Source organism: Galendromus occidentalis, unplaced genomic scaffold (genome assembly GCF_000255335.2).
Source record: "Galendromus occidentalis unplaced genomic scaffold, Mocc_1.1 scf7180000077430, whole genome shotgun sequence".
NCBI classification, from domain to species: Eukaryota; Metazoa; Arthropoda; class Arachnida; order Mesostigmata; family Phytoseiidae; genus Galendromus; species Galendromus occidentalis.
In genome coordinates this window covers 286,953-309,521 of record NW_003805418.1, presented here as the reverse complement: position 1 = coordinate 309,521, position 22,569 = coordinate 286,953, and the positions used below count along the sequence as shown (strand labels likewise).

Here is a 22,569-nt window from a genome sequence, read left to right as displayed (position 1 = left end):
TACGCTCGACTGCTCGAAGGCAAGCTGAGCTTTCATCAATCAGTTAGCGCTTTCATTATGTTGCCCTTCTCCCTTGGCTTATTTTGACGAGAGCTTGCCAACCAACAGCCTGTCGGCTCGCGAGCCATCCCGCCCGGTCCAGCCGTGCTCTCCGAGAGCCGGCCTGACGACGTCGTCGCTTTCTGAGAGCCTGCTTGTCCGTGTAGCATATTGAGTGAGAGACAGTCGGACTGGCAAGCTGGCTGGCTGGGTTCCTCGCTCAGCTCGTCTCCCCCTGCATCTTTTTCGGGTCGTAGTTTTTTAAGTCGGCACTCCTCTCCGTCAAAAATAGCCGTGTGACGAGTGTAAAGCGACTGTGGTGTCATCATTACCCTTCGATTGTCACTTGTTAGCTAGAGCCCGGCGAGTCATGGGCTCGATTCCTCTGCTCCAATTTCCTTGAGAGCTCGCAAGAAGTCAATCTCAAGCAACTAGCTCCTCCTGTCTGTGAAATTAGGGAAGTAATTCCGCGGTCCGAACATTTAGGAGCCAGATATTAAATAGTGATAAAGTGATAATTATTGATTCTGATAGCCGCGATAAGCGTCTGAAATCCCGGCCTCCATGATCAGGGAATGTCGCCTCCAGACGCGTTCACGATTACCGACCGCCGGTGCTTACGGCCTTAGAATGACGACTCAGGAATTCGAGACAGTCGTAGATTCGAAAACGAAGTGCAGCTCCCTACTTTACTGAGCCGGTGGCGACTCTCGTCGTTCTCTTCAGTAAATTGGTTTTATTTTTGGAAGTCAAAACATAGCCGAGTTGCAGTGGGATTTCTTTGGAAAGCCACTCGACGACGAGACAACTAGTGGCTTTGCTGGTAGTGATCTCGAAGGTAGCCACATAAAAGCCTCGCTTTCACCCTCTGATGTTTCGAGGGAAACATGTGCGCTTTTTTGAGAAGCTGGCAGAATAAGGGAGCTGGCAACATAAACACACACACAAGTGGGAAGTCTAGAGATAGAATCGGAAGTCGCGTTTGAGCTGCGGTCTCTGCTTCTTTCCGAGCCGGATCTCTAATGATCAGCGGAGAAAGCTAGTGAGCTTCTCCTCCGTCGAGCAAGTGCAATCATAATGAGCTAATCTCAGTCGCTCGAGCGGTGGCTCGAAAGAACAATATTAGCGAGTTCTCGAGTTTGTCAAAAGGAGGGCTGCGTGGACCCAAAGGCTGCGAGGGAACTATTGCTGGATATTGAACCACTTGAGGCAACGTCTGTCGAGCTATTCCTTCGAATTTCGCCTTAAATCGGTCTAGAAAAGCTTTGCAGTGAGCGTTCGAAAATAGACACACACTATCACGAGATTGTTAAGATTTATTAAGCACAAACATTGCCCCCGAGGAATCAAGGCAACTGCTCAGAGGAGCGAATCAATCGACTTTCAGCTAACGTTCCGCTTGTTTGTCGTGGAGCGTTCTCGTCCTTCTGTACCGATCTCTCGACCATCGGGTTGCTGGATCAGATCAATCGCGCTTAGGATTCATTCGACGTAGTCCAGGTCTTCAGGTATGTTGAACATTCGATTCACTTCCCCGCTGCTTTTATCGAATTTCTTCATGACCCAAGATCGAGTGTTGAACAAGTTGTCGGTCCATCGATTGACCCTAGAATACGCAGTGAAAATAAAAAACTTTCCCCGCGCTTGCCACTGATCAGCTGGAAGATGCCGCCCCGTTACGAAATTCCCCAACGAGCGGGTAGACTCTCCCATGGCTCCATGATGAGAGGTCACGGAGCGAAGCTGGAGACGAGCAGACCGACGAATTTCAAGCTTCCAATGATTCCTTCGCTCTCACGCCTCGTATCGGTGTCACTATAATAATAACTCTCCTCGCGAATTTACTCCTTACTCGGATGAAGAGAGAGGAACTTTGCTCCCGCAATTGAGGGCTCCTCGATGGAATCGGCCGCCGAATTCGTGTGTCCGATGAGGATGACAGAAAATGGCGACTCGGAAGGAATCCTACTTTGCCTAGACGAGTAGGTGATCATCGCTCGATTCAGCTTCCCCCACCTCTGCCTCAGGCTTTCTGATTTCTGTCAGAAATCGGTCTGGCCGGAGGCTCCGATGATCATAGGCGACAGACCAAGAAGTCTCAGGCCGAAAGAAATGCGAATCGTGTCCACTTCGCGATTCCTGATCAAACTCCTAGAGCCGAGACATCGCGAATCGGAAATCACGCTAGGGAACATCGGCCGCGGCTCAGGACTGGATACTCACGCTGACGTGGAGTTCTTGATTTCTTTCTCGAGTTCGTCCATGATTTTCGGATCGTTCTCGACGAGTTTCTGGTAGCGGTCTGCTAGTATTTTGTTCTCCTGCTGCAAGCGTTCCAGATCGGCCAAGACCTCCTGCGGGAATGAGTCGACTGTCACTCATGAAACTTCAACGCTCTCCGGACTGCATGGTCCCCCCAAAATGTCGATAATCACATCGAGCGAGACGACTTCAAGGAACTTTCGGAATAGAGACCCTGAATGGACCAAAACGCACCGACATGTCGCCTTGCTTGTCGCCAAGCGCTTTCTCCTCTTCGAGATCCTTGAGAATGCCGCTCTGGAGTTCACGGAGCTTCTTCAGCTGCTCACGGAGCTCCGTAAGACAAGCTTCCCGTTGTCTACTCACTGCGGGAGTACCACGATGGCTTCAACGAACGATGGCAAAAGAGCCGCGAGGAAACAATTACATTCTGGCACATTTTCTCCGAATTCATATACGAGTCAAAAGTCGTATCCGGGAACATGCCTTTTCCTGGAAACGCCCAGAAATATACGGAAGTGCCGATCCTGTCCGATTCAACCAGATTGTCGTCCACGAGTTCCTTGAGAATACCTTTCACCGCTTGCAGCACAACACCCTTCTCCGTGGAAGCGATCTTCTCAACTTCTTTCAGCTGGAACACCTTATCATACGATGTCATTTCACCGTCCATCCTTCCTGATCAGAACCCGCCGGCGGTTACAGATCGCTTCCGCGATTTGTACTTCGGAGAGAGATGATTGCTGAATGATCGACACCCCGGTTGTCGAAAAAGTCGGCGGGGAGAAAGCTCTTTTACCTCCTTCTTTTTGACGAAGATATCCAGAACTCGCTCCCGTTTCTCGTCTGCGCTCAGACCTTTCCTCTTAGCCATTATCCAGGCAACGATCGCTGCTCGGCAAGGACGAAACCACAAAAATTTCCTTGCAGATCATACGAGCATTCTTATCAGGTCTGTAAACAAATACACAGCTGGGCATGACGCCCGAAACACGTTCCCCAAGACGTCATGAAGCTGGACGTCGCGCGAATATCACATGGAATCCCGGTACTGAGGGGAGCACCGACGCTCAGCGGTGGAAAATTAGGAATCATCAGGCGCCTCGAGAATTTCACAAATTCAAAGCGCGTCGGCGTTATCCGTAAGTCGCAATCCGATAATAATTATGTTTCTCGATGCGTGCCGTGCGATACGAGTTGCGAGAATCCCGAGACATTATGTCGTCTCCCTGAGCTTGAACAAAGATCGACTCGATCGGTGACTTTTGAATGAATAGACAGCGGTACTTCCGTCGGCTTTACGCAGCGATGCATCCGAGGACAAGAGTCAATAAGACTATCATTTGTAGCGGCGACCAAGTTTTCCCTTCCGAGAAAAGCTCTCGACGGGTGGTTCTGCACCGCGAGTTCAAGTTCAAGGAGCACACGAGGTCTGAGTCATCTCCCAACGAATATTCAACGCAGAGTTCTCGTCTTCATGAGGCTTCAACGTTTTTTCGCAAAACTTCGGTGGTCTGCGGAAGACCACCCCTCTCCCGCCATGTCTCGACCGAATTCTTCTACCGATTGGGGGAAAATTCGCAGTCAGAGACCGAACCCTCTGTCTTCCACAGGCGTGTCTTTCAACACATGTTCATAATTGTACCTTATATCTCAGGCTCCGAAATTTTGTTACATGAGTGCGTGTCATGACGATCGCTCATGAGTCCGGGCCCTCGACCGGATGAATTCAAATACAGAAACAGAGACATCGTTCGCACAGAGCGCTCGGGATCCTCCCACCGCAGAATCGTTTCAATGTTTTTTGATGCGAATATAAATATGTGTTTGTCCGCGCTCGCTGGCAATGCTTTTTCTCTTCTCGCTTTCCATCTGCAGCTCTGATGCACTTATATTCCGGATTGACGGATGCCTCAGACGCCATCGTTTGTCCATCTATCTATCTGCCGCTCACTACTCTCATGTCCCTCCGCGATGACTTTTCTACCGCACTCTCTCGGCTTCTTGTTCCCTCCAGAGTCTCATGGAGAGGCAGAAGGAAGCGCGGAGTCACAAAAAAGAGAAAAGACAGCCGACAAATGGGTGGTTACTTTTTGGATGCGCTCTACTCTTCATCTGCTTTTCAAACTTATGGACAGAGAAAGTGCGGACTCTCTTTATGATGGGTCTTCACTGCGTTTTTCCGCTACCCTGCCGCCGTCGCTGTTTTTGTCGTTGTACTCATTGATGACAGCTGTACGAAATTCGCGTCCCGCCCCAAGACGTTCGGTCCCTCTGCGTCTCTGCCATTTCCAAGTTTCAGAAAACTCGAGGAGGTATCAAGAGGATCTCAAGACTTGGACTCGGAATTCGAGCGTCGATTCGACCTCCCCGTTATAGGGGGCTCGAAACAAAATAATGAGCGGACTCCGACTACAGCGATTTCGAATCCGAGGGAGCTGCTGGGTTGAGCTCCATCGCGACGCTATCATACCGTCCGGGACCAGACGTCGAAAGAGCCCGTTCCCGAGAAGGGAGCCTAAGGAAACGTGAGATCAGGGAGTTTTCGCTTCGGAGAACTCTCGGAGGGCATAAACGTGGTGAGGATAAATCGCTCGCGCCCAATCGGTTTCATATTTTCAGGGCTCCCCAAGCCGAGTGGGAGAAGTCATTACGTCGTTCATTGAGTCCAATTGAGAGCTCAGACTACGTGTGACAAACGTACAGGAGCGCAGCAGCCAATGGAGTATGAGAGAGTCGAAGACGACCGAGGGTGGAAGACGGTCCCTGATCGTTGCAAACGCTTTGGACGAATTATTACGCGTTCGTGATCGCAGAATTTACGCACAGCCCGCGCTGAGGTGCAAGCGATTTCGGGAGCGATCGGAACTCCCGCTACCCCGCCAGAACACACCGATTACCGAACAGTGCATTCGTTGGAAGGAGTTACCGTAATTATTCCAGTACAAGCCCCTCTCCGGTAGTAGCCCGTCTCGGACAGGAGCTCCCTGAGGGGAATCGGATCAGATTCCGAGAAGCTCTGTTCCAGAACATAGGTACCTCGATTTTCAGAAGTCCCGAGGAATCCAGCTTTCTGAAGTCTCTTCTTCCCAATCACCGTCCTTGCACGACCGCTTGTAGAATGATGAAGAGCTCCCCTGTAATAGAAGCCCCTCACCAACAGGAGCCCCTCTGCGAAAGGGTTTGAAAAAATAGAAGCTCGGGCTTGTATTGGGATATTCACGGTATGTGCCTTAGTGTCCGGACCTCGGGATGCGGTAGCAGTCGTCGAAGATCATCGAAAACATCCAGAGGAGTAATGAGAAGATTTCTGAGCCCCTTCTTTTCCTTGCCGCAATCTTGTCTGTGGGTGTGCCCTGCTGATCCCCGAATGGGTCGCGGGCGAATCAACCATCAAACTTCACGGACTCTCGGCGAGTGGTATGTCTATTCTAGAGCGCGGTGTCCAATGACACCGAATCTCCTTTTTAGAGCTAAAACTGGAGGGAGGCGAGCTTCGGCCACGCTGTACGCCTGGGGGTCGGTCCGTCCGTCCGTCCGGGTCGGCAAAGGGGCAAACGGAGAAGGCGAGGCAAGGAAAGGCACAAGAAGCCCATTGAGACAGTGGATTGTAGCTGCTAACACAGCTCCATATTCTGTTCACAAATTCCGCGAAAGTGGCCTCGGTAGAGCACTTCAGCATGGCGGCCCGCAACGAGCCTACGAGCCAACGAAGACCGCCATTTTGGTCGCTCGGCCGAAATTGCGGCTATAAAGTGCAGCTTATGTCCTTATGTTCCTTCGTCGGTTGGTCCTACAACTCCACTGTCCTCCTGGTTGGCCTCATAGCTGCTCGGCCAGCTCGCTCACTCAGTCGCGCCCTGGAACTGCACCATCTGAACGAGAACGCGGAGCTTTATCTCACTCGTTCCTCACACCTATCCCGATCGAATCGCTGGAAGCGGCAGTTTTCCCCCGAATCGTGGAATTAAGGACGGGGAAGGAGCTAGGCGAGTACTACGGACGACACTCAGGCCATCGCGCGAACTCTGACGACTTTGAGTCGATGAAGCTTGAAATCGTTTTGCAATCGGCGACGATTTCTCGACTTCATCGTCTCGAGATCGTGGTCGGAGCGATGAATGACCTCTTTCTTTTCATTTCTCCAAACGCGGGAGAATCCCTTCTGGCAAAGTGCTCTATCAACCTCCACATGTGTTATTAAACTTCCATTTGGAGGAAACGACCGGGACCGGATCGTTATTTTCCGTTCTCCTCTTCGACCAGGAGACATCGTAGACGACTTGAACTCACTCAGCGGGAAGAGAGGATGGAGGAGACGGCGACAACGTCCGCGGAGGTTTGAGACGATTTCTCCCTGGAGACTTCGAGGGCCATCTCTCGGGAAAGGCCTCTGCCGGTGCTCAGTGATAGAACATCGCTCTTCCCTCATTCTGCATATTCAGTCTTAGGGAGATTCTGCATTGGAGGACTCTTGGCGGGAACTCCATACTCTGCAAAACTCCCGGGCCGGTTCCCAGGACCGGCCGGGGGAACCATCGTCGGCGTTTATCATCGGAAAAGAAGCGCAGAAGAAGTCCATTACACAGCTCGCGTTCAAGTCGAGAAATTCTTCCGGAGGGTCGATACCGTGGTCTCGGACATCACATCGCATCGCCCTGGACTAACCGTACAGGACAGCCGGCTGGAGTACAGCGCGAATGCGTCCCCAGGACAATCGGTGGAGCTCTGGAAGATCAAGTCACTCCCAGGATTTTATGAAACGATGAGCGATACTTGAACAGAGCTAATCCATGAATTATTCATTCATGTGAGGATAGCTCAATTACAAAGTCGACCATTAGCATGCAGAAGAGGGTATCGCCGATTAGGGTTGGAGGAACGATTAGATGGCATGGACTAAGTCGGTTAGAGGGTGTCTCAGATGGAGCCACTTCCACTTCATCTAGCTCAACTTGTCCGCCTAATTGTCCCTTAACGACACTTCGGACGTACCGTCGAGCTCGGGCGTGATCTGAACACGTCCGCCTCTCGCGCCGATTTTCCTCGGAAACCGATCCGGGCTGCTTGATCTCCGAAAATTCCCGCAAACTCGGGAAGAGATCGAGATATGCGGGGAATCCCATGGCGGAATCCGGACGAGAGAAGAAAGGGGGAGGGGGAGACAGCTCGCAGAGAGGGGATGAGGAGAGCAGGAGGAGCAAGATACGATGACTATTGTTCTGACAGGCTGGGTGAAATGTGATGAAATAGATCGAAGCAATGTTTACTTAGCAGTAAGTTCTCCATCCTCCCAGGAACAATGACATCCAGGAGCAAAGTGGGGACTTGGAGGGCTCTTTGACTGGTGGTGGGTTGGCCGCTCTGAGATCTCATTCAAAAGTGTAGGCACACGAAGGAACGTGTCAAAAAAGCTTTTGCCTCTTCTCTTTCGAGGGCGACAAATTACGGAGCGAATAACATCACATGTTATGCGCAACGTATTGCGAGATTGCCAACGAGGTCACGTGACCAGACAGGCGTCGACCGACCCCGAGGGCGCCAGCAACAACGACTATTAACATTTAAATCGGTAGCCTCGAAAGCTGCTCACAGGCTCCCGTCCTCCCGCCCGTAGCTCCGCTCCTAGAATCGACTTGTTCCTTGTCCTCATCATCGACGCTTGATCTCTCCTCTCCCTCTGGATCTCTCTTCTCCCCATCCCTCCCCCACCAGGAAGCAATGAGTCAACATTAAGTGGCTCGAAATATATACCCCATAGCGGAACTTCGTTCAAGAACAGGAGGAGTGAGAAATTCGTTTGGGGTAGATCGGGAGAGGGGACGAGGGGTCGAGGGTAGCAGGAGACAGCTCGCGGAAGAGAGAAGAGGAGATCTCTCTCTCGCTGCTGGTGGAATCTCCGCAGCTGTAGCAGCCGTCGCCGCCGCGCCAGTGACATCGAGAGCCGAATTACTCGCTTCGTTGGCCCTCGGTCGAGAGAAGTCTTTTTAGCGATAGTCAGAGACAAACGCTGTCCCTTCCTCCTCGTCCGCACGCCCTCTCTCTCTCTCGAACTTGGAGAGTCCGGCTGTTAGTCCACTAAACAAGTCCTTATTTCATTACATGAATGCCAAGTTCAGCCAGAAGAACGGTGGCGACAACGAGGCTTCATGAAGTTTTTGAGTCTATCTCCGTGTCTTCTTCCACATCAACTATATATTATATCCATGACTATCTCAACTATATATAATCAGAGCTGTGCGCCGCGTCACGAATTCGCCGGCGATCGCCGCCGCCGACCTCTGGAGTCCGCCGCCGCCGCCGGAACCCGAGCACGGCGTCCGACGGCGTGACGGAACGCCGGCGCGCCGTGCCCAATCCTCATGAAAAGTAACAGAAAACCACGGGAAAAAAAATTGGATTCGGTTCGAGGTACTGAGCTCGCACGAGGATGCGGGGACATAGCATTCGAATGAGACGGGATGTTTCGGACCGAAGCTCCGTGGTCATTGAGAGCCCTGACTGATCAATTAAACTTGAATTCATCGGAAGATCGCACGTGTCAGATAGTATTTCATCCCCGACAAATGAGGAGACGCAATCAAAAGACTTTCGAACGTGCGTTCCACCTATCCCGCGGCGCGCCGTGGGCTCATCGGTCCGCCGAAAATCGCCGCCGCCGCCCGTTTTCCAGCCCGCCGCCGCCCGTTTTCCAGCCCGCCGCCGCCGCCGACGAAAATCCCATGGCGCACAGCTCTGTATATAATATATCCATGACTCGGCAAGGCCCGAGAAAAATGACTTCACGGGTCAAGATTATCGATACCGATGCAGCATAGTCGGGGCTTCAGAGAGGTCGCGCTTCCGACTCCGTGATGTTCCCTCCAAGGAGGGGGCGGTCGGCCGAGTCCGCGAAAAACACTGAAAAAGACGGCTCGGCTCATGCAGGAGGCAGGGTTTCCGCATCTGTGTCAGGGTTCTCGCAGGGATTTCCGTCGGAATTTCCACCAGGATTTCTACGCGTTTGTACAAAGCCTGATGATGGAGGAATTCGAAGGATTCGGGACTCGATCCTCAGGCTACATCTGCCGGTACCTGGGACGCTGCCCGGTCCAGACCAAAGGTTCAGCTCAGAGTAGTATATATATATTTTATCCTCATTTTTCATTCAGGTTTCCTCATCGATCCGATAGAGACCATATCTGACGAGAGAGCGGTGGGTCACTTCTCGGAGAGGTCCCCGGATAAGGACGACGCTTGTAGGGAATACTGAGTACCACCCTGTGACTTATCTGCTCCGAATGCGCCAAGAATTCTCCGGTTGAAGCAGTAGCAGAAGCGAACGAACACGGCGGGGAAATGCATCAGGAGGTGGAGGTCGAGTTGCGTGATGAGGACATTGCAAAGTCGTCGACGACTTATGATACCACCGGTTGAACTCACAAGAAGAGAGACTCGTAGACTTCGTCAGCGACATCATCTGGATCCTCCTTTGTGCTGCAGTAGCTACACCGTGTGTACTCAGGGGAAGCGAGCAAACCTAGGCGGAGAACATAGCAGAGGGGAACTTGGGAGGAACCCGGGGCAGGTACTTAAATCACAGAGCTTGTCTGCTGTGTGTATGTGTGCTCTGTGCATACAATAGCCAACAATCCTCTCTTCTTGTTAGCGGGACGAGGGGGAGATGGGTTACCTGGTAGAACATAGCTTGCAGTGTGCTTCCTCAATTATTAACCAGGTAGGTACGCCCGAGCGACAACTGATGATAGCCGGGGACAATGATGACGATGACGGCGGCGGTGGTGGTCATGTAGACAAACAGAACGACGGACGGTCGTTTGGCTCAGCCGCTGCGGTGGGGCACCGACGGAGAGAGACCGTGTACGGCGGGAGCCTCGCGGAATCCCGGCTCTCGATTGCATGCCAACTAAAATCCATTTACTGCATAGTGAGCATGATAATTCCCGTATGCCGCGTGTCCGATCGAGGCGCCAATGATTCCGTTTCCGGATCTTCCCGAATGCAAGACGGGAGTCAACCTCTCTCGGCTCATTTCATGTAGATAGCCTCCATCATCTTCGATGGTACACACTGTCCGAACATTCAAGAGCCTTGATCGCTCGGGCTCTACAGTCGAGTCGGGCCTGACGAGGAGTCACTGAAAAATTCCGAGCAGAGTGTGTTGTCAAGACTTTGAAGGGAATCGTGATTCTCGGTCCCAGGTCTCGACGGTCCGAATCGATGTGGCATCGTAGTCTCGCTACTGGTGGTAGCTGCGACGGCCCTCCTGATGGCGGCGGGTGAGTGCTCGAAAATGATCACTGTCATTTTGTCACTTGGCCCAATGTTCTCTTCTGCGCGTTGGCTTTTGTCGGTGACATCGTATTTGCCCGGTATCTGCGGATTTGGGTTTTTGATCGGTTGTCTGACGCTCGTAGAATTCCCTCGATGGAGTCCGCCAGGGTCTCTCTCTGCCAAGTGGGTCCGCGAACGGTTTCGTTTCGCCTGGTCCTCCATGTCCTGGCTCGCTATTTCCTTGACGACTTTTTAGTGCGACAACTTCTGATGCCGCCACTGCAATCCAATCTTCGGCTGCTGGGCGCGAACGCGCTCGTGGAAGCGAGCAGGTGTGGCTTGTTGAGCGCGTATTAAATATTTGATAAACTGATCCATTTTGCACGCATGCTGCGCTCTCCCTCTGCGGGCTGCTGCTGCTCCTCGTTCCTCTCCTCAGCAGCTCTATCACTTGCGTTCGTTCACGGAGCGCGGAAAGAAGAAAGTCGAGTAAAACATGAAAGGACGGTGGCGACGTCGCCGCCTTTTTTTGCGGCTTTGCATCCTTGACGCGCTTCCTCTTTCCGGAGCTGCGAGACAGCAAATTGAAAATTTCTGCACCACACGTGAATGTAAGTCGGCGATGATTGTGTCCGCCAAACGATACGATACGACCACGGGAGCGACAGGGCTCGTTGGGAAGGCGCTCGGATTATTTTTTCTTCCAATCGGAAGCCGTCATAGCAGTGAGCTTGTGGTCCGTAATTCAACCCGAGTTCGAGTTCCGGGTCTCGATCGCGGCCAGCGACGCCACCGTAATCGAAGGCTGGTAGAAGTGGGTGAATAGATAAGCGACGATTCCCGACCGAACAAATAGAATCATCGACCAAAGGGAATTCGTGGGCTGGCGGACGGACGGACGGACAGATGAATGAGTGATCCAATGAATGAATGAACGAATGTTCAAATACCAAGTTCAAACAGATTAGCTGCATGAATGAACCACTGAATCTCTAGAGCTTCGAATCATCGAGCTAATTAGAGCAGCATCTCCTACTGAACACGTAGGTGGTTGTGACTCGATGCCGTTCGCTCGCACGTGATTTACGCAGCGAGTACGCGCGAAAATCTCGCGCTTCACTCGAACTCGACGGAATCAATCCAAGGCCCTCTCCCGAATCGAGTGTTATAGCTCAGTATTTTCAAGGGAGGCCGGCAATTGCTTTTCCCTGAATCTCGGCCGCGTATGAGGTTCCCCGGTGATAAACTCTGGAAGAAGTCCTTCCTCCAGCGGTTCTGGTGCATTCCATTCACGAGCACTAAATACTCGCACCATGACCCGTTGTAACTATGGGTCCAGGAGCCGGCTACAACTCTTTGATTCTAGGTGTAGCAAGCCCACGGAGCCGGTTGTAGCGAGAGTGTTCCCAGCTCGCTCTCTCGCGCACCGACGATGACGAAAACACCAGTTGGTCGTGTTCTGTCGTAGATGGCCGCAATATGCTCTCCCGTTCGTTCTCTAATCCATTCGGGAGGGAGGTTCGCTTCGGAGAGAAGACAAAGGAACTTACCCGCTTGTGTCGAACCATTCTCCCGTTCCCTCGGGTTGTTGTCGTCGACATCGGCAGCGGCGCGACGACGGGATCTGATGCGGTTTCGAGCTCAGTTAGTCATTCGGTGAGCGGCGAACCTGGAAGCCAGGTATCCAGCGGAGTCGACCGACCGACCGACAGACGGACGGACGGACGCACTGTCGGCCAAATGGCTGGATTCACATCGAAACCGGAGTTTAGTCGGAGTCAGAGCTCGTCTAGTGAAACAAGAGACGATGCCGCCGACTCGATTGCGGCTGCCGCCTTCGCCGCCAACGCGATCATCGTGAACGAGCAGTCAAAGAGACCCTACTCTCACACTAATAGCTCGCTGGGCTGGGTCAGCTAGATCTTCCTTATCCTCTTTTGTCTAAATCTTCCAGGGTGCTGCTTCTTGGAATAATCTGGAAACAAACGACGAAGCGACCGACAGAGTGGCCAGGAACTTGAGCCGCTCGTGTGCTACGAGGCGGACGACGGCGGAAGCGACCGCCCTCATGGTCAGCGGTGTACATTGGCTGTCAGGCGATCAACTGGTACTCGCTCTTTCTGCACCGCAGCACTGGGAAACGCCAATTCTCGATCTGAGCCCATCCATCCGATCGTAGAGGGGGCGGAAGGCAGAAATTGAATCTCTCCTTTTAATAAGGTTCGACAATTATGATTGTAACATATATTCAGGACCGGTGCGAGTCGATAAGTTCCAGGATATTTCATTACGCTTAGCTTTCCCCAGATATAAAGGTCGGATCGGCAACATCACTCGTTTCAGGCAAAAATGGAGCTCCAAAAACTCACGACGAACGAAGCTCGTGGACTCGTGGGGGTCGGCTGATATGCCATTCGCCGTTCACGTACATATGATTCCGTCTAATTACTTACTTATTAGATAGATAGAAACTCCTCAATACGAGTGAATAAAGACTTTGATTGATATTATTCCGTCGATCCAGCATAACTCCAGGGCCGGAATCCCGGCTCAGAGGAGGAGGAGGTCGTGTGATTTAAGAAAGCTTTTATCTTCACTTCACGTTCGACTAGTCTTAGTAAAAAGCTCGACAGCTGTGTGTCATTTATGAAGTAGACTCTGAATCTGAACTTGAGCAGCGTTGTTCCGCTTCCAGTGGCGAACCGCCGCGCCGCCGCCAAGACTACCACCCGAGCGAATTGACAGAGCTCTTCTATTGTCTCAAGTTTGTCGTTGTATCAACCGACGAAACAAGGAACCTTTGAAGAACAGTTCCAGCTCTCCATTCTCTCGGTGGCCCGTTCGTCGTCTCTCGTAGGCGCTTAGGCGCTCATTCCGCTCGTTCGCCTGCGCCCACCCGCCCGCCGTCCGCCCGCTCGCTCGCTCAGTCCTCCATTTGGCCGCCGTCCGATTCGTCTCTAGATGAAAAGTACGCTCGGAGAGACAGGAAAAAATAATCTCTGTGGAATCAACGGAGACTCCGTTCATACCGTGTTCCCTGCATCTAGTACGGAAGGCAGATCCATTGACAAGATGTCGAAGCCTGAAGATGGCGCCAAACTTTCTAGGAGATTGGCGAGCTCTTTCCGAATGCTCGGCGCCACTCGAATTATTCAGATGCCATCGGCCGACATCGCTCCTAATGGGAGCTCCTCCATATTCTCTGATTGGGCAATGATGCTCGCCGTTCCTCTGCTCGCGCAGCGCCGGTCGGTGATTATTCGAGGGAGCAGGCAACAGCTGATCGGGGAAGATGCCTGAGCGATCGGGTGCCACGGCAGCATCCGTGAACTAGAGCAAACAAGGCCAGAACGACAGATCCGGGCTCCGTGTGAAACTTCGCAGAGTGCTCTTGACCGTCACGGAGAAAGTGGACCGAGGAGGACCCTCTTAGGAGACGTCGACACAAGAATCCGTTCAGACGGCGGGCGAGCAAGCGGGAGGGCGGGCGCGCCGTTAGTGGCTCGGATAACCGGTTGGCTGTTCCGCCGTTCGAGCGGACCGTTGGCTAGATAGAGAGAGGGAGAGAGAGAGAGGGAAAGGCCTTATTATCTGGTGCGCGTACGACAAACCCTTCCCTAATGCACCTCACAGCCTCCCTGACCGACCTCAGTGAAGTGCACGCTGTTCTCCTTCCACGCTCACAGGCACTAACTGGCTCTAGCCCGACGCCGGCCCGTAGTGGCTTCGGTCGGACAGTCGGTGCAGCTCTCTCGCGAGCTCACCCACTCACTTGGCCACTTTCTTTGTCGAGACCAATCGAGCTGCAGCCATCCGTAAAACGACCAATTAGCAAAGCCTGCCCGACTCCGGAACGAGTCGAGCTGCAGTCGTTGTAATTTTCACGGATAGAATCTACGGAGTGGACGTCGTTCGCATCTTCTGCTCTTTCGCGAGTCCACGCGACTTCTGGCTCAAGCCGAGAGTCTGCGTAAGAGCCGCGGCCGCGACTAGGAGTCGAATCGGATTCTGCACGACGTCGATGACAAAGCGAGCGATAGGCGATCGGAAATCTGCTCCGACTCAGCGAATCAGGATTTATTCTGTTTCAGTCGTTTCCCTGAGTCTTTCCCAGCGCGCGCAATCGTGTCTCCCCAACGAAAATTGATAGATGACACCTATTACGAGGAGGATTGATACTTTGAGGCTGTCGGAGCCGGGGTAGAAATCCCGTTCAATAATACGGGCCCGTCAAAAATCAACTCGCTTCTTGGGAATGGTTCGTTTGAATAAAAACCGAAGCGGCAAACTCGCGGGCAGCCTTCGACTGTGTACTCTAAATGCTCTCGTTGTTCTTGCTTTGCGCAGTCAAGTAGAACACGGCGATATGTCGGACTTGTTTTTCCATCGGTCTCCGCGCGTCTCTGACTGCTCGTCGGTGCGTCTCAGCATTTGTCGGAAGCTACCTCACCCTCTCGATATCACTTACAGATAGCGGATCAGGCAGACAGCCATCTGAGGGTGAACTCGGCGCTCAGTCGGACACAAAGTACTCCACATCGTGGTTGCTTGCATCAAAGGTTCATAGTGACGATAGCGCCCCGCTTAGGAGCAAGGAGCCGTAAAAATCGTCAAAGCAGGAGCTCGTTCGCGGTGCAGCGCTCGGATCGACGAGCAAGCAATCCGAGATTTCTTGGCGAAGCTCTTGCAAGCCTCACGAGACAGCTGTAACATTCGGATTCTCCTCATTCGATTCGGAGGAGAGAGACGAGAGATTGAGTGGGAGTCTGAGGATTTGGAAGGGTAAAGGAACCAATTTCAACATCTCGTTAGGCTAGCTGCTGGCTTTTGGAACGGATTTCGTTGCCTTTCAAAACTTCGAGGGCCTAGCGTCAAAGGCAAATCACAATCAGATTACCTCTATCGCTCTCGCTTGTTTCTCCGCATCGCTCCGGCAGCCGACACGCACCGTATGATCCTCTCACACGCATGGACTGGACTCAGTGGCTTTTCTTAAATTAAATAGTTTATTCGTCGGCAGTTTGTACATTCACCGAGCAAGGTTTCCGGTCGGAGATTCTGAGCCGGCTTGGCTTTGTCCGTGTTTTATGTACAGAGTATCGTTTCTATTGCATCACAGCCTTCAGACTTAAGGATTCACCTCGGCTACGAAGACTGGACCTTTTACTATTATTACTTCGATACACACTCACACAGAGAACATGAGTTTATTTGATTTTGGTTTGGTTTTGTCGGCGCACCATCGAGCGACTTCCCACGGAAACTCCCAACTCCAGCTCCTGCGAATCGATAATCCCATATCCCGCTGGAAATTTCAAAGTCGATCGAAGTCGATCATTGGAAAGTGTTCTCATCCTCGATGTGGAAAACTGTCGATATTCCCTCCCCTCCCCTCCCTCCTCCCCCGATAGTTTCCGACGGAGCGACGCGAGATCGGAAGCATATTGCAGGTGGTTTTGTTTTTGTGGGTGTTGGTTTTTTGTGTTCAGATTAACAGAAACAGATATTTACAGGAAGTACTAAACGCTTAACTGGCGGGCGACGTCTCGGATTCCTCGAACGGCTGATCCATTACGATGTAGCCGTGGACGGGGAGGATGTCGGCGGTAAGAAGTACGACGGTGCGAAGCCCGAGTTCGATGCTGCACCGAAGTAGGGAGGCGTCGGACTCCCTGAGAGCCCGCCGGACAGGTAGGGAAGTTGAGAACCATATAAAAGTGCGGCCGCAGCCAACTGCGAGTTTGCTGTCAGGGGCGCGGTTAACGGCGATGAAGTTAACGGTGCAGAGCTCGAGGCAGGTGTCGTGGGTGAGTTGGCGTCCATGCCCGGGTTTTGTTTCTTCCACTTCGTTCTTCGGTTTTGGAACCAGATCTTCACTTGAGTTTCCGTCAATCGCAACGATAACGCAAGGTTCAATCGCTCACAGACCGACAGATACCTGGAACAGTCATTCGAATATGAGCACTCTACTCGAGGTCACTGCAGCTCCGCCGAGCGTTCGTGCGTTCGGCCCGCCGACCGACCCATTGTGCACTACTCACCGTGTTGTCTTGAACTTGTTCTCCAACGCTACCAGTTGCTCGTAAGTGAAAGCCGTTCGTGCTCGTCGAGGTTTTCCACCCGAAGACGATGAGGAAGACGAGGGTGATTTCTCAGATTTTTTCTTCGAATGGCTCGACGACGATTTCTTGAAATCCTCGGGACTCCCTGGACCGTCCTGATCCGGGACACTTTCGTCCCCAGACCCCATCTCGTTCGTGTCTGGAACGAGAAATATAAATTCATTGACTCATTCCCTTTCGCGAGGCCCGGATTATGTAAATCCGCACAAGGAGTCCCGCGGCAAAATCACCGTGGGGTCGGCACTGATTTTTGCCGGATTGTTCCGACTGGACTCGGCATTAGTTCGATTAGTCCGGACGCATCACTCCGTTGCCGTCTCTCGGAGATAGTCCTCCTCGTCAAGAGAAGTCATCGATATAGAAAAACAGGAAACACACGAAAGGAGGGAGCCCGAGCTAAGCGTGGAACAGAATGTATTCGTTCGTTCTGTGAGTGTCCTCTCATTTCTCGTCGACTCTCCCGTGTCCGTTCACTTCCTGAGGGAGATGCTTTCATGGCCACGGAGCCGATCTCGTGCGAAGACTAAAATCGAGCACAAATAACTGTCCGCAAACGAAGGTGCGACTAAAACCCTCCCGATGGGAATAACATTGACCTTAAAAGAAACCTATGTCGTAACTCCGTCGTCGAATGTGGGAACGACTGGCCGCGAGAAGAAAGGTCCGACAGGCAACCGATCACAGCATGCTTGATGACACCATTACGACTCTTTCTAACAGACTCAACAGTTCCGTAACGGGAAACTCGGACGCGCCGTGAGAAATCTCATCCCACCAGGAGACCGACGACGACACCCCGAACGAATTTACCCCGGACTATCTGATGAGGCGATCGTCACAATCATTCGAATTCCTTCGGCGTAAAGGGATCTTTGAATATGTCGATTCACTCGAGGAAATTTCTAGCTGCGCGTGAGCAGAGCTTTGGAGACGCATGTCTGATGTCTCCTCAATGCTCCGAAGAACATAGTGATTGATTGTTTTCCGATTGGTTTCCGAGGAGGCCTGTGGTCAAGCAGTCTCCTCGATACGGAGTTCTTCGTCAACTACAGCTCAATAACTAGTGCTATTACAAGCGGTAGTGCTCTTTCGGCAGCCGGGGGTAGCTCTACAAACAGCTGATGGTGTGTATCGATAGAGCAGGATCGTCTTCGTGCCGTCATTGCTCTGACCGCAGCAGCCACGACCGATGTCGAAATTGTTGATCTTTTGTGGAGTTCTATTTTCTCATCTCTGGCCGAGTGGGACTCCACCGACCCAGCCTATCTTGACGTGGGGGTCAAGAAAGGAAAATAGTTGGCCGAAATTGAGACGTCAGCCCCGGAAGAATTAGGGTTCGGATCGAATCAGCTCATGACAAATTTGTTTAAAGAATGATTTGACGATGAGAAGCCTGAGACGCGCCCGCTCGTCTGAATTCCCCCCGTTCATGCCATGGACTCCGGTTTCTCATGGAATTCCTGCGTCCAAGTGCCAAGGACAGATCCCGAGACTGCCGTGATCGTCGCGAGAAGTCTCGGAGACGCGAAGAAAAACCTGGCTCATCGACCACGCGGCAATCGTGACAACTAATTGTGGCAGCGGGAGGGAACTTGACTGCGAAACGAGGCAATGGCGGGATCCAAGAAGGAGTGCCTCCGTCGAGAGCGCTCATACATGTCGAAGGGTTGGGGGAGCGTGGAGCCAGTGGGGTGGAAAATTAAACCAGGGGTTCGGGAAGTCCATTTTGTACCTCACCCCCGTTACGGCTCCCTACCTCGCTGGCTCGCTCGCTCGCTGGCCCCTTTCCCCGTCTCGGAGGAGGGGTTGGGGAGGAGGCAATTATAGAGATGAGGAGATTCGAACGCGGGAGAAACGAACGACGAAAGAGGAGATAGACAAAGAATAAACAACGGACCACCAGCAACCGTAGCACCAAAAGGAAGAAGCAATTCAGGTGAAATGCCTTGGGCAAGCGCGCCGGCAGGAGCAACAACGATGACGACGGCGAGCACTCTGTGCAGACTTCGAATGAGGATCAAGTGAACGAGCGGCTGAGTGATAGACGAACGAACTCAGGCGGATACACACAGACACATTGCATGGTGGGCTACATAGATGCGGTGGCAAGGAGAGACACTCGAAAAACAATCCCCTCGTAAAACGATAGGGGTGCGCCTCCAATCGGCCACGAACTCGGCAATCACCGAACACGAGACGAGAGGAGAAATAGTCCCCAGCGCAATAATGAGCGCGACAGAGACGAAAAGAGGTCTGCCGCTTGAGAACGCAAGCGGTCGGATCTTCGGTTTCCTCCTGCTCATTTTTCGAGAATCGGGCGGAATCCGATTCGCCACGAAGCTCTTCTCCTTGGCCCCAAGCCGCCTTGAAATCATTGTGTAGATTCTCTTGTCCGGGCTGGATTAAGGAGGAGCAGAAAAAGCGTCCTGTCGCAGTCTGCTCGAGAGCTCGGCCGCATCGATCGCCGATGAAGCAACAAATCAGTGAGGCTCTCAATCTCGCGCATCGGTGGCGCTTTGAATTTATGCGACAGGGCGACCTTTACACAGACTGGGGAGATGGAGACCACGACGTCGTTGGCGCGAGAGAAAATATCGAATCGAGGCTACAATCAGCAATATCGAAGGGCCCGACACCCAAACAGATTGCTGAGTAGAGCGATCAAGCGAATTTATAGTTCGACTGTTTACCCAAAGCGGGAGAGATTGTTTATTAGCCGCTCCTTCGAAGGCGATTCGCTCTGACGAATAATAATCAAAACATGGAAATATATCTAGTCCGGATTCCCCACCGGTGAAACCATCGACAATTTGAGCGAATCCCTTGCCCCGCTCTCAGCATACACTCTGCCAGGAAGGAAATCGAGGTGCGGTAATATCGTCTTACACTTTCGTCGTGAAATTCGAGAACATAAACTCACGAGCGGCTGTACTCGGAGCTCCGACACCTCGAGGGCTGTGCGTTTGATAATTCGAGAACAAGCACGGGACAGCTCGGGTGCGGGCTCTCGCGAATGTGTATCGGCTTCGTAATTGATAAATCGATGCCGAGAGAGCATTTGAAGTATGGCCGTTTGGACCCGCGACCGTATTAGTACCATGTTGTTCGTCTCCTCGAGGATACACGAGGACGACAAAGAAAGCAGCTGGGGGGTGCGAAAGATCCTGAGGAGGTGGCAGACGAGGCTCCGAGCAATATCCCCCTGGGGAAACTCGGTACAACTCGCAACAGTGTCGTTGTCTATGTACGAAATGCTCGTGTTGTGGCTCTCCCTATATCTCTCGACCGCGGCTGAAGACCGCGAATGAAGGCTCCCTTGGGACAGCTTGCTTGCCTTGGCAATACACGCCTGTCTAAGTACAGCGGGCGTGAATGCTGTCTGGGCTCTGTGTAAACGACTGACATGCTCTGCAGAGCGAGCCTCTTTGAATTACGCTTAATTATTCGCCGGAAAAAAATCCGTGTCCTCGACACGCACAGACACGTCCCCAATGATCCGGACAATGTCGTTCTCGGATCGGCGGGGAATAGATTTGACGCTTCCAGAGTTCGAGGTCTCCAGACGTCGGAAGTCCACCAATGCTGTCGCTGAACTGCTCCTCGGTCAGAAAGTCTCAGTCCGCTTCCCGAGAGAGAACGCTTCCTTCCTCCCCTCTATCCGTGCTGTGTTTGTCGGCTATGAATGGACCGTTCGTCGCGAGCGTTATGGCCCACTCCCCAGGCTACATCTGCATATGTAATATGACGCTGGGCTTTCAGGAAAGTCTACGACCGAGTCATTATGGCGATTTCCTTCGTCGTTGCCTCGCATCCCGTAGACGTATCATCTCTCGAGCCGTCACTCTCTCCATCGCGAATTCACACATTCCCCGAGAATCCAGGCGGGAGACTCCGATTGACATCGAGCTCTTGAAATCCACGGCAGATTTTCCGGTATGGATTATCGTTATTCGATCCGCACAGATTCTCCGGAACTCGAGCTCGTCATCGATATCATTTCGATCTGGTAGGGTTCCCTCTGGACCGGAGCCAGGTGATGCGGGAAAGACAATCGCTGGCTATCTCAGACGGGACAAACAATTATTATAAATGACATCTCAGGCGGCACCCATTTATTTAGGTAAGAGAACATGCTCGGTCATTCGGCTCGGAAGAGAGCAGCCCATGAAATCGAATATTCGCCTTGCCCGGGAACATCTGTCTCTGTTCGTCAGTCAGCACCTCCCCGATCGCTCGGTCGGAGAGCTTGAGATAGACACCAGTCCGAGATCGTCCAGTCAGCCCTGAGTATTCTTGTGAGCGTGATTCCCCAGCCGATCCCCATTTTGCCCCGTTCCTCTGTCGCTAGGGATCCCTGGTGACATTCGACATCAATCAGGCTCTTGTTCCACCAGCAAACCAGCAGGCATCCGGGCAGGCAAGCAGGCAGACCCGCCGACCGCCTATTTGGTTGGTTCGTTGGTTGGCGGTCGGCCGTCGTTTGTTCGGACCTAAGGCGACCGATCGAACGAACGAGCCCTGACATCTCAGATTTCCACATGCTTGCCTTAGCCCCCACGGCACATCAATGGTTTCCCAGAATCAGAGTGTTCAGTATCTACTGGTCGCGCCGTTGGGAGTTGAAGGATACCCGGAATCCACCTACACGTCCGAAGAGTACTCTATCAACAACGTGTGAAATAACAGGTGCTGGCATGGGTGTCCTTCGCAGAATCTCTCTCGTTCTATAGTACTATTTTTCTGCAGAAAAATGTCACCTAGACCCCTTTGGGCTCGTGCGCTCTCGACGGCACTTATTTTGGAGACAAATTCCTCGACTCGACAGTCCTGAGCTAGAAAGTGCTCGGTGCAATGCGCTAATCATCGATCCCATGAGAAACACGGATGCTCTCGGACTCTCGGATGATTCCCGCAAGCTCGTTCATGTTTCTATCGATGTGACCGAGATTTTCTCCGAGAAGGGCCTATGAGGGTTTATGGTGAGCGAGCCAGCGCGCGAAGCGAGCGGGGCGCGCCGCTGAGCTAGCGATGCAGATGGTAAACCCACACAAAGCGAGGAGAACCACTTGATGTGTTAATTGAGAAAAAGTTTGAGGGACTATCTCGCTCCACTGAGCAATGGGTCGTCGTCGTCGTCGTCATCTCCGCTACCACCACAGATTCATGAGGACCGGATCAGAGGCTCGACGACGATCCCGAGGAGCTCGCTGGGAGGGTGGCGGGATCAACGAATCGGGGAGTGAGTGAGCGATTGACCGGCTGACTGAGTGACAGCCGAATGACTTTCGCATTCGACAAGCGGAAACGCTTCTAATAGACCTCCGGACTTGCCTAGGATCACTGCTCTCACCTGAATGCTGACTCTCCTCGTCGAATGTGATTCCCTTGTGTGCCGACCCGATCGCCGCCCACGCGGACGCGGGGTTAAAACGTAACTGTAAAGCGGCCACCGCATGGTTCGTCTGTTGGTTGGAGCCGGTGAACTTGCCGGGGTCGAGAATGTCATCCACCGAGAACGACGTTTTCCGCGGGGAGTTCTGCATGCAGTGGTGCAGCTGCTGCTGCAGATGGTTCTGCTGCAGCGCGGCCGCATGCAGCAACTGCAGTTGTTGCAACTGGAGGTGCATCGACGAGAAAGGCAGAGCTGTCGGTTTGATGAGATTCGCATCGTTCGAATCGATTGCCTCCTGGGTGAGGCACGCGGGACTCTGCGACGACTGTTGGTCTGTGTCGGCGGGAGTAGCGAGCCTGGAGCTCACCGTCATCGTGGTGGTTGTCGCGACAGTGCTCGTGGTGGCGTCTTCTTCTTTTTTCACGAGATTGAGAACGGTCGCAGCTTGAGTAGATTCACTCCGCGGTGGAGTCAGTCTGT

The 22,569-nt window shown here is 52.7% G+C and overlaps 2 protein-coding genes across 2 annotated transcripts; both read right to left on the bottom strand.

Moving 5' to 3' along the window:
* Positions 1-1,397: 1,397 nt before the first annotated feature.
* LOC100900205 (meiotic nuclear division protein 1 homolog) lies at positions 1,398-3,263 on the bottom strand. Its single transcript, XM_003742714.1, has 5 exons — positions 3,101-3,263; positions 2,788-2,944; positions 2,536-2,666; positions 2,263-2,393; positions 1,398-1,645 (listed from the first exon to the last, which is right to left on the bottom strand). The coding sequence occupies exons 1-5, from the start codon at positions 3,173-3,175 to the stop codon at positions 1,522-1,524; spliced, it is 618 nt and encodes a 205-aa protein (XP_003742762.1). The 5' UTR covers positions 3,176-3,263; the 3' UTR covers positions 1,398-1,521.
* A 12,883-nt stretch (positions 3,264-16,146) lies between these two features.
* Positions 16,147-22,330, bottom strand: LOC100905092 (homeobox protein slou). The gene is made up of 3 exons (XM_003742748.2): positions 22,048-22,330; positions 16,617-16,836; positions 16,147-16,513 (listed from the first exon to the last, which is right to left on the bottom strand). The coding sequence occupies exons 1-3, from the start codon at positions 22,322-22,324 to the stop codon at positions 16,147-16,149; spliced, it is 864 nt and encodes a 287-aa protein (XP_003742796.2). The 5' UTR covers positions 22,325-22,330.
* Between the last annotated feature and the right edge of the window lie 239 nt (positions 22,331-22,569).

Excerpts from the sequence above, each read along its gene's own strand:
- LOC100900205 (XM_003742714.1), bottom strand. The coding sequence starts at position 3,175 with ATGGCTAAGAGGAAAGGTCTGAGCGCAGACGAGAAACGGGAGCGAGTT. Across the intron at positions 2,667-2,787 it reads CTGGGCGTTTCCAGGAAAAG|TGAGTAGACAACGGGAAGCT; the intron begins GCATGTTCCCGG and ends GTACTCCCGCAG. Across the intron at positions 1,646-2,262 it reads ATCAAGAACTCCACGTCAGC|GGTCAATCGATGGACCGACA; the intron begins GTGAGTATCCAG and ends TGCGTATTCTAG.
- LOC100905092 (XM_003742748.2), bottom strand. The coding sequence starts at position 22,324 with ATGCACCTCCAGTTGCAACAACTGCAGTTGCTGCATGCGGCCGCGCTG. Across the intron at positions 16,837-22,047 it reads CGAGGAGAGTCAGCATTCAG|ACACGAACGAGATGGGGTCT; the intron begins GTGAGAGCAGTG and ends TTCTCGTTCCAG. Across the intron at positions 16,514-16,616 it reads AACAAGTTCAAGACAACACG|GTATCTGTCGGTCTGTGAGC; the intron begins GTGAGTAGTGCA and ends TGACTGTTCCAG.